Raw genomic sequence first — 14,435 nt, 5'->3', positions numbered from 1 at the left:
TTTTGCATTGTTTTAGGCCAAAAATTAGAGGTTATGATTTTACGTGTATTTTACAAATATGTGACTACTGTTTTTTTAGAAGATTTTTCACTTATGGGTATTAATTGATTTTCCAGTTTTTTTTGCGTTATGACATCCGAAATTGGACACTGATCTTTACGAAACAAATGATGATTTACGCTCTTTTATGCGTAAGCAAAATTCAAGCACGTTTGTGCGGTTTTATGAAAAAATTACAATTTTGATAAGAACAGTTTTATAAGAACACGAGCCTTGAAACTGGGCAAAGGTTAAGGACAGATTAAGAACAATCTGAGGCTTAGCTACTTTTAAAATTGTACTTTGAACAGTGATTCATCTCGAAAACGAGGGGGTTTTGCCATCTAGGGGGGTTTTTTTACTAATTTTGTTAGGCCTTTTGTTAGGCTTTTTTGGGAGGCCTTAACATCTCTCAAGAGCGAAAAAGCTAGCAATTTCCCTGCTTACACACTAATAATTTAGGAACAAATAAAGCCTCGGATTTTTGCAACAAAAAATAAGAACGGCCTGAACTTCAGTTTACTGGTTCTTATAAAAAAGTGTATATGCTAAAATGTAAAAGCAGTTTTGGCAAATAAGAAGTTGCTGTTTGGGATAAAACCGTCGAAGAATCAATCTGGATGACCATGTCAATCATACTTTGAAGTTTTTACACTATAAGACTGCCTAAAAGTAGTAGTGATTTTATTTTATTTTATTTTATCGACAATGAAATTTACTACAAAAAGCAACTAAGAATCTTAATATGCCGCCTGCAATGGAAAAGACAAAGCGTCATTGCAATTCAACGAAATGATCGTAACGGTATGTCAATGCACTACAGACACTGCGTCATGGATGAATCTCTGAATCTAGATGCACATATTCGCTATCAGATTATATGTAAATATTCTGATTTTGCAATCAGGACTTTATCAAAGTAATTTTATCAAAATAATAAAAGTATAGTTTATCTAGAACTAAGAAAACTTGAGTCAGGCGTGAAATTTTCTAGTTTTTCTTAAACCTAGAGCCAAGATGTCGAAAAACATCATTGCCCCGCAAATAAGCTGTTTTTCTTTTACTAAGCCATGAAAATTCACTTATATCTTGGGGCTTTTTGTTTTTAGGCTAAATCTTTCTTAAAAGTTTCTTAAATTTTCCAAGCTGAGTACCATGTTTTTTTTTGAATAAATACTCTACCCATTCATTTATATCAATTTGAATGCCTTGTTAAGAAAAAGACATTTTGACCAACATTTAAGAAAACGCCTAAAAGATTTTTAAACCAAAGCCTTTGAGAAAATATTCGAGCCTAAAGGTTTCTTAAAAGTGCCTTTTTATTAGAGATTGAAGAACGACTTACCGACTGACCCAAGTGTTCACCAATTCCAAGAACCAATTGCGGAAATGTCTCCGGTTCCTTCGGTTGAACTCTTCAGTGCAGATAATTTTGTTGATATCAATTTCAACATTTTTGAAACGGTATGAAGGGAATTCGTCTTCCTTTCAAATTGAATTAAAACCTTTTGGATGATGGTAAGAATAGACGGAAGTTGATCCACTTTGAAGCAATCATGTTGATAAAAAATTAATATGAAAGTCAAAGCTTCTTGTGTGAGCGGAAATGTAGACCCGGAAGATGAAAAAACAAGGAAGTCTGTAGCTTCTTAACGCGCTCAGTTATGAATAATGATGCATATCAAGCTTATTGTTTCTCTGCATGTTAGAAAGCTTCAACTTCCATTACCGTCTCATGTTGGATCGGTAGAGTCACTGTTATGCAGTTGCGAATCTTTTTCGAACTCTAAATTTGTTGAAAGAGGTAAGACAGCTTCACATGCATTACTTTTTCATGGAAATGCCAAAAGAATAGAGAAAAGTGCTTTGTATTACATAAAAAGCAAATCTTTTATTGCGGTATTTAACTCATGGCCATTTTTCGTTAGTTTTTTACGCTTGATTTGTCAAGGAAGTGGAGATTGATCGCTCACGGCAGAGATCTTTGCCATATTTGAAAACAGAAAGGACCAAGTTTCAACCGTCCCCATTTGTTTCAATCTTCAACAAAAAGCCCAAGAACGGTTTCGTTCTAGCAATGATCTTTTGTAGGTGTGACATTATTGAGCAGTTTCAATTTTGCACATTAAAATTGAGATGTTATTCGTGATTTTTCACAGATTAACCTAGTGATCCAACATAATCCAACATCAATATAAACACCGAAAGTCAAGTCTCATTCGCCCAAGTTCTTAATTTTGCATACTTTATGCATTTTGTATATAAACCGTATTTTTGAATTCTAGCAAGACATCTAAGTTTATGTTAAAGATACCTAAGGCTCTACTAAAGGTTTCCAAGGGGCCATTCCGCTGTTCAGCAAAACTGCTATATGTCATGTTTGAAGAAGCCACCACTCCCTTCCCCCAGCCACCGTGACGTAGCAGGAACAGCGGAATGTAAAGTCATGCCCTCACCCACCCCTGCAGGACAATATAAGCTTTTGGGACAATGTAAAACTCAAACGTAGTTCACCAATCTACGACGAGGGCAGACTGCTGCATCAGTTGTACTACAAGCTGTAGCCTGCGTGCAGACTCTGAAATTTTCCCTACGTGAAATCATAGGAGTATAGTACTTTTCTACAGCTTAGATTGCATGCAGCCTATCAGGGTGTATATGGGTGGAGAAAATGGCCCATTGTAAGCAAATGGACCTTAAGATCTCTTTGACCAGACCCACATGTCCAAATTATTCTCCTGAAATTGTTAATGCTGCTTTACAGGGGCAAATTCAGAGCAAATTTGAAGGAGAGGCAGTTGGTAGTAGGGGCGCTAAAAATTTTTCAAAAATTAGTGACGAGAGTACGCTGTATACAATAATTTCAGATCCATTTTCGGAATAAACAAAATAACTTTGAGGTAATCCTTGAAGAAAATTAACCTAACTTTTTCACCTGATTCTTATTCTTCAAAAGGGGCGTTATACTTGCTCGTCGAGGGAGGGGCAACTGCCCCTAGCTCCGATTTCATTTTAACTTCAAAACGAATAGAACTATAGAATATAGTGATTAAAGAAGAAACTTTCCTTCAGTCAAAATCTACTTAAAATTTTCTAAACTTCTTTCTTGGGCCAACAACAATAGTGGCGGCCTTACAAACTCCTCTACTTGCAATTACATTTTACCAGCTCTGTGTAGCATTTTTTTATGAACGCCATTTCTGTGCCATCTTTAAAGCTCCTTTAAGATGAAACCGGCTACCGGCACCATCGGAGAGGCATTGAAATAACGCATACAGAGTCGAGGAGAGTGTTTATCTTTCCAATGATAACGAGTTGAATGTTGGCTGTGATTCTTTCATTTCTTCTACTTTCAATTGCTTTTTCCCAAACACATAGAACAAACTTAAAAATGAACTTTGCAGCTATGCCTGTGTGTTCTATTCACGTACATTTGTGATTTATTCGTTGGTTTTTTGCTTAAAAATAATCTGAGTAATATATAACCATTTTGCGTTTTCAGGCTTAGATGTCTTCGAAAAAAGGGTTTTCGATTAGCTTTCAGTTTTAGCAGCTTGACATATGAATTTCAACTCTGAACTGCCTAAGCCTAATCTTTTTCATCTTTTATGGTTCTCCGACCAATCTCAAGGCATAGTTTATCTTTAAGTGTTCATCGGAACATTGATCGATGATTGCCTAAATTTTCCATTAAACGACAAACGTGCTGTTTTCAACCAGTGCGTTCTTATTTAACGTGCAGAGGACACGGAGCCAGAGAGATGCAAACTGTTTGTGCAGTGTGTAACGTGATTTCTACTGACGGGTTATTATTTACAAAGTGCGTATTGATATAGAAAACTAGCAAATTTAATTAAGCGTTATACAAAGGAGAGGATGTGCTTGATGGCTAACAATGGTGTGATTGATAAGGATAAAATGAAGTGTAATTAGCATAGGTAATAAAGAATATAGAATTACGTAGGTATGCAGAAAAAGCAATAATGGATTGTGTAAAATGGCCTAAATTGAATCACTACGATCTCTTTCTCAAACCCAAGGAATAGAGTTTAAAACTTAATTGATTGATTGTTAAATGTAAAACTAAAACTTAGTAAAATGTAAAACTTAACACTTAACATTGATTGTAAAATGTAAAACTTAATCGAAGATTGAGAGAAATCAAGGCTCTTTGCTCTGGCAAAGTTACACATTCAGATATCAGGGGTATCACAAGGGTTTTTCCTTGGTCTCCTGCTTTTCTAAGCTTTCATTATTAACGTAATTGGCAACTGTTAAATGGAACCTCTGCCAGTATTACTACAATTTGTCATTAAGTCAATGACGACGATGAAAGTACTCTCATTCTCTACCTAGATCATTAAAAACCAATCTTGGCTTAGCAATGAAAAATGCAATTTAAAGATGACGAAACTGAAAAATGTACTTTTTTCGCAATATGGGGTCCCATATAGTAATGAATTCCATTAAAGACTGGAATAAATCAAACCTAACAAAAGCATGCCTTAAAAATAGTAAAATGTGTTAAACGATTGCAAGAAAATGACTGCAAGAAATATAACTGCAAGATGTAGTCGCAAAAATGTTTAGCTCGCTTTGCTCGCAGGGAACCTCTTCTACCAAATATACCTAGGGCCTCAGACAACGTTTCGCCTTCCCTTCCAATGTATCGCTAGCACGAAGAGTGTCCTATAAAATTGTGGGCTTAACATTTCGTGAAGCATTATATTGAGTGTGTTTGCTAGTAAAATAATGCATCTAACTCGAGCACCACCCCTCCCCCCTAACCACTTTGAATTTCTTGACGCCGCCCCTGCAACATGGATTTGTTGGTGAGTTGCTTGTGGAACTTGTTGTGGTCAAACTCCCCAAACACCTCCGAAATAATTTTTGCCTCTGGTAAAAAATCTGAAGAGCAAAAGACATTTTTGGGTGTTGCACTAGCTTCTTCCGCCTAATCTCGATTTCACAACGAGATTTAAAAACAGTTCGTATTTTGTCTTTGTCTTACAGCGTCATTCCAGTCGATTTGAAGTTCAGCTGCGATATTTCAACTACTGGTGCAATAAAGTTACTTACTACTCGCGTAGATGATAGTGGTGTGTTTGGTTCTTGTTTGCGAAACTTTCATACTGGCTTAGAGCACAGTTTTAATGCTGGAAGCGTTTATTGCAATGTCAAGTATGCCTACAAACGGCACGTGTATTGTTTAACAGCCTAGGCCATCGAACCACCGAAGTGTTGAGACGTGTTTCTCTGACTGCTGTCAGCCTTCTGTGATTTGAACCTACAGGCCAGGTGAAATGGGAAACAAGCAAAGCAAAGCTTTTTTAATCTCAAAAAGAGCAAATAATGGAAATTCAGTGCAAGATGGCAATTCCAGGGTTGCATCAAAGCGAACGGCTGAGGACATGTGTGGTAGCAGTTCTAATCGCGACGAAGAGCTGGAAACGGAACACAGCCCAGGAAGGTATATATTTTTAACATGGTGTTACGCTTTAAGTCATGAAGAATTTTTATACACATCAAAACAAGCTGCAGTCTTAAGCTCGCGTTATCGACCGTTTCTAAGGTGACGTTTACTGCTCAACAAATTTGCAACAGAGTGTGATATTTTTGCACTGATGAAGTCAGAGAAAGTAAATCTTGGAGTCCACCAGAAAAAACAAGCGAGCAATTTTTAGTGGAAAATTCACATAGCTGTTACAAAGAATCATTATTACTGTTGAATTAACGTGTACAGTTTTCTTTAATATATAATCCCCCTTGTCAGACGACTTGTGTAAGGTTTAACCGATAGTTGCTAGAAAGCTAATTTCAATTGTCAAAATGGCAGAAGCAACCAACATTAAACAGACCAATGATTTGTTGTCAAAGTTTTTTGGCAGCCAGAATTGTTTACATTAAAATGATAGCACTTTGTCAGTAACTTTCTGTGATTCAGTCATCTAAAATTACCTGCTGCAATCTAAAGCAACAGGATTACATCAAAAAGAGTTAACTTCTGCAAATTGTATATCCTAAATTTTGTCAGTATTCATGTAAAGCAAATGATTAAGGTAATGGAAGAATGACATTCACAAGGTACAAAAGTATTGCAAAGAACCTTTTTTTGCAGCAAAGACTACATTACTTAATGTAAACTAAAAGTTCTTAAAAGTTAAAGGCATTGAGTCTTGATAAAAAAGAGGCTATACCCAAACCTGCCCAAATCCCCTGTGTCATGGCTTCCATGCTGCAATGCTATCGGTTGATCTGGAACTGGTCATATGAACTGGTCTGGTGCTAATTAACAAACAGTTTCCATCAATAGCAAGATGTCACATGAAACTGCTCCGATCATGCTGATCACAAATGGCCCCCTGTAGAGAAGGTGTATTAACCATGACTCAATACCTTTAAGTTTTCAACAGGCCATGTCAAATTTTTCTTGCATTTTGACCCTTCAGCTTTAAAAGTTTGAGGGATTTGTTTTTATGAAATTATTTGTAAACCCAAAGGACAAAATTAGAGACAAATTTGTTTTTCAAATTAATGATTAATTCAAGTGATTTTTAACAGTGTTTTCTCTTGATGTATTTTCACTTGCTTGAAAAGAGCTTGCTTTAGAACTCACTTGAACTCACTTGCTTTAGATACAAACTTAAGTTTTACCTAAAAACTAACACGGTTTCATGCGATAAGTGATGCTCCTGGGTGACCTTGTGCTATTCACAACCAGGCCCCAAGCTTCTTAACTCTCCTCACCTGCAAGTACAATTTTGATATTTTTGAATCATTTGGTTTATACATATAACATCACTTAGTTAACTTTTCTCCGCTGACATTCCATATTTTCTTCCTTCTTATTGGATCTAACAAGTAATAAAATTGTTATACTATTTCTAGGAAACGGCTGAGAACAACATCAGAATACATATACAATGTCTTGTTTCTTGAAGGAGAAAACAGTGATGTTACCATCAGTGCTCTTGGTATTGATTTTTTTATTATTTTCTCTAAGTAAATTTATCATTAAGTTGCATTTGAAAAGTGTGAGGTTGACTCTATGGCTAGAGCTGAAGACAACTGATCCAAGCTTTCACACACAGTGAGAAGAGCCACCAGCCCTCTCTTATTTTCAAGGCATAAAAACCATGGATCACATCAATTAGCACAGCTTCTCAGTGTCCTAAAAACTACCTCTGGAAGCTAGGAAGTACCAAATACAAAAAAAAACCTTTACTAGTTAGAAAGTGTTGCATTAGTCTCTAGAATCAGGGCTGTTAGTGAATATTTTTTCAATTTGGCAAATGATGGTTCCATAGAAAGTAATCTTTGCAGGTTTACTAGATAATTTATATTTGAATTCAAGGATGTCTGTAAAAAACTCTTTCTCTGTTGTAGGTCATGAATGGAAACTGCACAAAGTTTATCTTTGTCAGGTATTTTCATTTTCTCAAAAACTTAATTGAATGTTTACTTCCTTTTTTGCTTTTGCTTTGCAATTTTTGATGAATTCTGGTTGGCACAAATGTAGCACTTAGACTACTAACAATTTACAATTTTATATTATATATAGCTGTAGCAAGTGATTTGTATTCTTAATGACCTTTAAAGAATTAAAATGACAACAGTCCCTATAGCACAGAGGTCTTGCAGTGTTAATTGAGACTACCAGCCTCCAAGAGAGATACTAAGGATCATGTTATATATTTCATGAGCAAGCTCTGCTTATGTTAAATTGTTGCAAAGTAACAACAGAATTTTATTTGAGTTGGTGTATATCAGTTGCATATCAGTTTTATGTCTTTTTTAGTCAGGGTATTTCAGAGGAATGCTGAAAGGCCAATGGTTGGAAAGCAGTCTGTCCTTCATTGCAATCGAAATCCCTGATGAAACTGTTGACCGAAAAGGTATTGCTATGTAGAAATTTTGTTGAAAAATTAATCCTTGGTGATATCTGTAGATTGCTATGGATTGCTAATTATTTTTGGCAAGTTGTTTTATGCTCTCCTGCAATCAGTTTACAATTTGGTTATTTGCTAAGTTTAATCAATTATACTTGTAAATTTAGATCCAGTAATGTAACTGATGGGAGTGTCATAAAATTCATGAAGACTGTGAACTTTTACTTGACTTCAAGCAAATTTGTACAACAGGATAATAGCTCTGAAATTTAAGTTTGCCTTTTGCTTGAATTCAAGCAAATTTATTAATTGCAGGTCAAATAGGGGGACAATAAAAGCAATTGACCCAGGAGTTATGCCAATACTTCATTCCTTTAGAAGCCAGCTATATTTTTGACTTTGAGAATTTTCGATTATTTTGGTGTCTGTCAATAGGGACCCATTTAATTTTATTTTACTCGAGTGCTTATTTTGTGGTTGTAAGCATCCACATTTTTGTCTTAAACTTTTTATTAGCAGTATCATATTGTTTAGTAAATTAAACTCATATCTTCTTGTTATTCTCGTGTCAGCTTTGGACATTGCCTTTGGAAGTCTCTACAGTGATGAGGTTGATGTTAATATCCTTCGCAGTCATGTGATACCAACATTGGCTGCAGCACGACTGCTGGACCTGACTGGCTTGCTTGTGGTGTGTCAAGATGTTATGATGGAGACGTTATCAGCGTCCACAGTTTGCAGATACCACCAGGCAGCTTGCACATATGCATTGACTGAAGTGGAAAGAAAGTAAGCACTTTTGATTTTCATTGTTAGGGTTTACAGCCAAAAGAGGTGCAACTAATATTGTGCTTTTTGATAAGAAATATTTTCATAGAGGGCATGGCCTATCTTGTGTCTTTTCTTTAACTTCGTAATTTGTAACAAACGTGGTCATGAATTTGCAAACGTCACTGCATATCAAATGCAGAGAAGAAAGACATTGCGCTGCCAACCTTTCAGTGCAAATGCGAGTTTCCTTATAAACTTTTCGGCCACGTTAGTCCCAGTGCTAATGTCATAGAACAGCGTGAAAATGTCCACAAAAGGCGAAGGAATGCAGCTTCGATGGCATTGTGCTTTTTACTAGATTTTAGTGAGTTTTTCTTTTGTTTTGAAGCAACTAGGCATGCCTACTCTTCTCCCAAAACATCAGAGATGCCTTTCTTTTATGTTGCTTTTTTTCCACTTCTTAAAGTAACTGTTTCAAAATGACGTTTGTTTCAATCTGATCATCGAAATGTCGATTCTGGCACAGGCTTCATTTTCGTAGGGTTAGAGTTAGGCCTGAGAATGCTGTTGATTTTATATTCTGTCAACAAGTACTAAATTTTTGTTTGCTTCTCAAGGTGTTTCCAGTGGATCGAGCGAAATTTGCTGCTTTGTCGGACCCCTGCAGTTGCAAAAGAAATAAGCCAAGATGTTCTCGAACAAGTGTTGCAGTCAATGGAATTTGTGGTGATGCAAGTGGAGGTTGATGTTTACAATTTCTTAAAAATCTGGGTTTACTTAAAACTACACCCTACATGCGATCTGCCTTTGAAATCAATTGTGCAGGAGACGCAGAGGTTTTTTATCGAACGGGAGCAAGAAGAAAACAAAAGGGCCTTCCTTGCAACCGAAGAGGGTCTACAGTTTGCGTCGACTTTCAAGTGCTTGAAACTTGAAAGGTTATTAGAAGACTCCAAGGCAATAAACTTGTTAAAAAAGGACGGCATAATTCCAAAAGGTAGGCGCCTTAAATTTATTTATTCTGATCTGTGGTGACGCCAGGGGGGGGGGGGGTGGGTAATAGCTGGTGCCGCCACTGATTCTGATCTCGTCTAAGGCATAGTCATAAATAAAATTCTGATCTGAAATGCATGATTTTACAATAACCGATGTATTTTCTTTTTGAAATCCTAGGTATAAAAGTTTCCTGTAAGGCAATAAAGCACTTGATATGAAGCATTTTATTTCCGTGTTAAGTAAATCTTAAGTTAGTCATTCTGGGTGATAACAGAGGCATGTAAGTTTTGGTCCATAAATTGTTTTTTTTATCATGTTCATTATCTGGTAGTGGAGAACGTTAATTATTTGACAACCTGTTGATGGACGACCTTTTCATGGTTTTTTTCATATAAGTAGGAAAAAGCTTTATGCAGAAATTTTTCCTGTAAATATATATAGTGATTTCTGATATTCACCTATTGATTCATTTTTTTCAGAATGGCTTTTATCATTATATGAGGAACAGTGGAACAGGATGCTAAATGTTTACAACGGATCTGATCAAGGCCCAATCGAGGTGCCACGAGATGTTTTCGAAAAATTTGCATGCAGATGTGGAAGGATTTTGGAGAAAAATAGCAGGGTAAATATTTTTGAAATAATAACGACTGTGAAAAGTTTGTTCTCGCTATCTATTTGGAATTTATCTTAAAAACAATGTTTAACTCCAGTGCAATGATTACCTGATCAGAAACTCTAGCTTCTGCACTTTGTCGTTTGCTTAAGCTTAAGAGAAACATGTTAGGACCATAATGTTAACTGTTTATCGATTAAAGGTTTATGCATAGGCCTAAAGCAGAATGGTTCCAAAAGCAGTTGCTAGAAATTGTCGATGATAGAGAAATTCGATGTTTAAAAATAGACAAAACAAAATTTACGTTTATATATATTGAATAATTTGCCTCCTTGTTTTCAGTATTGTTGGAGATGGACTGGATTTTCGTGTGGAATTGACATAATAGTAACCTATGACAACAGAAATCGAAGCCTGTCAATCAAACGCAACACTTACAGCCAACCATGCAATTCGGCTATTTGCATGCAAAGTCAAAGGGCGGTTGCTCTCAGGTAACAACTATTCTAATCCACACGTCTTATTTTTATATTAATTGTTTTAATTTTTTTGCGGTACAGAATTTGAAAATGGCTTTGAAAAAAGCAAACATTTTACAACATACTTAAAGCTTTTTCACAACTGGGTATATATTTTTCCATCGTGTTTTTTCGGAACCTATTCTGACGTTTTATGCTCTGAGGATGGTCAGACGAAAAAGCTTTAAGTATGTTGTAAAATGTTTGCTTTTTTCAAAGCCATTAATTGTTTTCTTTTTTAAGTTATATCGGACGATTTAAACAAATAATTCCAGTTAGAGATGTTAAGGCATTGGGGATTTAGCTTTTTGAATCGTGGGCAAGAGTATGAAATTTTCCGAGGCAAGTGTTGTAATAGCCCCTTTTTTCAACTTTCTAGATCAAAATATCAACTTTCCTGACGCATCTTCTAAATCATGTCAGATTTGGAGGTGGATAGGCATTCGACCCCCAATACCCCATAATTTCAACCATTGACCCGAACACAAGAAAAAAATTAAAAAGCAGTAGCGATTATACTGAATGATTCATCACTGTAAAAGTTTCTTTTGTCCAAAGAAAACTATTCAACGTATTTTATAAGGCCTTTGTGTGTTTCAAAAGGAAAACGATCCAGTAAAGGTGGAAAAAGGTGTTTTGATGTGTAAGAAAATGCTGAAATGGCAAGAGTAACATTCTATGCCAAAACAGAGCTGACTATCATAAGTTTATCAGATTGTTTACGTGTTTACTTGTTCTTTAGTTTACTTGATTTTCTTCTCAAAGAAAAGTAAGAACGGAATGATTTGCTGTTCAATTCTTTGGGAAGTTGGTGCATTGCAAGGCACGACAATAAAAGCACTAGAAGTGTTGTCTTCAAACTATAATGCTTTCCAAGAACATTTACCTATTGATTGGTCACTAAACTAATTTTTGCTTATTGAAATTAATAAAATTCGTGCCAATAGTTGAATTTGTATTCAAATTACTAAAGGAATTATCAAAACGACAAGAATTTTAATTGTGGTACATATTATTATGATACTCAAGGCGGTTCAGAATTTTTCCTTCCTGGTTAAAAAACATAATTTTTTATTCATTGTGCTTTTTATCAGCACACTCTTTGACACATATCCATTTTGTACGATCTAAGGTTTCTCATGCTATTGGATTTCTTAAATATGCCAAGAAGTTACTTCCAAAAGACACTCTCTCTAAAATGTATCGTGGTATCGTTGAACCGCATCTCCGCTACTGCTGCTCAGTCTGGGGGGCATGTGGGGGGACAGGGTTGCAGGTGCTGCAAAAACTTCAAAACCGCGCAGCTAGAATTGTGACCAACAGCAGTTATGATTCTTCTGCTAGTGCTTTGATTAAAAGTTTGAATTAAAAATTAAATTAGGGTTTTACTCGTATTTATTTTTAACTTAATTTGTAACGTTTTATGCACGGCCCCCTGAAAAACAATCTATCAATTGACGGGGTTACCGTGCTTAAAGAAATTAAAATGAATGAAATGAATGAATGACCAATTCAAGCATTCAGATCGAAGAAATATCATTTTTTCATGAATGTATGTTCTTGTAGGTTTAAACTTTTCACAACAAACGATTCTGGAGCCGAAGTCAATTGCAAGGATACAGGGTTGCTGCACATGATGCTAAAAACCGACGAAGAAGCACCTTTGTTTCAACTAAATGAAAATTGGACCTTTCCTGTATTTGTGAGTGCTAGGATTATGATCGCATCACATGACGTAAATGGACAGAAAGTTTAAAGCCTTGGCCAGTCATCTGTTCCTCCTTGATTTTCTTCTGAATCGACGATGACCTAACATCAGTTACCAGAAGCTTTTGTCGTCAGACACAGAATATCCTGCTCGTACCCTGGTTTTCAGCTTTTGATAGTAACTTACAAAAGAAAACCGTAAGTTCATGTGCTTTGAAAAAGTTGCATGCAAATTTTGTTCGTTCTCAACTCGTTGAAATTAATATCTGCTATTGTTTTCATCCCACCTGAATTTTTATCATGACACCTCATGACACTGGAATCGTATTGTACGAGGGAGTTTTTATATGCTTGTTCTGGCCTTAAGTAACTTGATAAACACGGGGTTTCAATTTTGCTACATCAGGAACACAGCTCGTACCCTGGTCCGTATTACTAATCTATAGGTCCGTAACTCGCATCCCTCTCCTATCATAGACCTTATCAGTACCCCTGCTACTTGTTTTGTTACAAAAACCCCCTTAACAAATAGCAGGCTGTGAGATGGCCGCTTTAAATAATTCCCAATCAAACCTAAGGTCAATCTACGCAATGCTGGTTCCATTCAGGGTAGTTGTCTCTTTGCCAAAAAAGAGTATTTATTTTCATGGACACCAATAATTTAATTTGATTAAGTACTCGGGTTTTGAGTTCTTAGAGGGTTATCTCCGCTCAATGGGCCCCTCCCCAGACTGGCCTTCGGCCAATTACTTGGAAATTGAATAAATATCTCAGATCCATTATGTGTTTATTAATCGTTTGTCTCTAGGAAAAAGTATCTTGTTTAAAACAATTGTTTTAGAAATCACAAAGTTGGCGTACATCAATCTTTGAATCCAAACTTAAATGATATTCTCATGCTAGTAATTCTCGCATTTTGTTACGCTTTTGTTGTAAACTCAACTGATGCTACTTTGTATTGAACGATTGATTTTTTTAGACGTTTGTGATTTGTAAAGTTACCACTACAATATTCGCCTTCGAATTGTATCATTTTGTAAATGTTATCGAAGATCCCATTCACAACTGTCAAGTAGAAAATTAAAAATGATTGCGTTAAATTGGGATTCTATATAGATTTTACGCTAAACCAGCAATTTACTACGAGTTACCCTCAGTTTCTGTGAGTTACTTCTGTCACCACGAGGCCTCTGGGAGATATGTTTTGATTTGTCTTCTCAAGTTAACGTAGAGACTAGACTATACCGTCAAATTTGGTAGTAATTCGTAAGTCCGGTTCGATGTATAATAAACTCATAAGTAGGAAATTGCCAAGGTAGGCACTTGTGTAATTTTGGTGCTCAATTGTTTGTTGTATCGTCATTTTTTAGAAGTTTGGCATTCTTGTATAACTTGGCGCCTTTTTTAATCACCCTGTAAGCACTGCAAGCGAGGCTTCGGGAGAGGTACCTTAGTAAAAGGTACCTCTAAGGAATAGGTACCATAGTAGGCTCGAGGTACAGGGACGTGCCATTATTAAGGGGTATATACTTTTTTCCTGAAAAGTATGGAATTATCGGTATCAGTTTTTGAAATACGTGTGGAGTTATCGGTACCATTTTGTAAAATGGTTCGGCAGGATGGAGACAAAAATACAACTCCTTAACGCTTTTGTGCTTTTTTAGATCAACAAACATGAGGCCTTTCTCAAGCACCTACAGTATGAACTCTATCTGAGTCCCTAAACTAAGTTTCTACTGGGGTATATATGTGTTTGGGGGAATAATGGGCAAGGGCTGTATAATCATTACACTGCAAAATATAACAAAAGATTTGGGCTGTATAGTCATCAGAAAGTAAATTTCGCAAATTGAATGTCCAGATAGAAATGAATGTATAAAATGTGTGATATTGAGATTT

At 36.0% G+C, this 14,435-nt stretch overlaps 1 protein-coding gene across 1 annotated transcript; it reads left to right on the top strand.

Moving 5' to 3' along the window:
* The first annotated feature begins 1,707 nt into the window (after positions 1-1,707).
* LOC135696380 (germ cell-less protein-like 1) lies at positions 1,708-13,682 on the top strand. The gene is made up of 10 exons (XM_065215758.2): positions 1,708-1,843; positions 5,053-5,509; positions 6,928-7,013; positions 7,426-7,463; positions 7,838-7,934; positions 8,501-8,717; positions 9,317-9,696; positions 10,175-10,320; positions 10,654-10,805; positions 12,396-13,682. Exons 2-10 carry the CDS (start codon positions 5,343-5,345, stop codon positions 12,583-12,585), a joined length of 1,473 nt encoding a protein of 490 aa, XP_065071830.1. The 5' UTR covers positions 1,708-1,843; positions 5,053-5,342; the 3' UTR covers positions 12,586-13,682.
* The last annotated feature ends 753 nt before the right edge of the window (positions 13,683-14,435 follow it).

Source organism: Rhopilema esculentum, chromosome 17, assembly GCF_057945365.1.
Source record: "Rhopilema esculentum isolate cy_ngs chromosome 17, ASM5794536v1, whole genome shotgun sequence".
Lineage (NCBI taxonomy): Eukaryota > Metazoa > Cnidaria > Scyphozoa > Rhizostomeae > Rhizostomatidae > Rhopilema > Rhopilema esculentum.
This window is presented reverse-complemented; position numbering and strand designations above follow the sequence as displayed.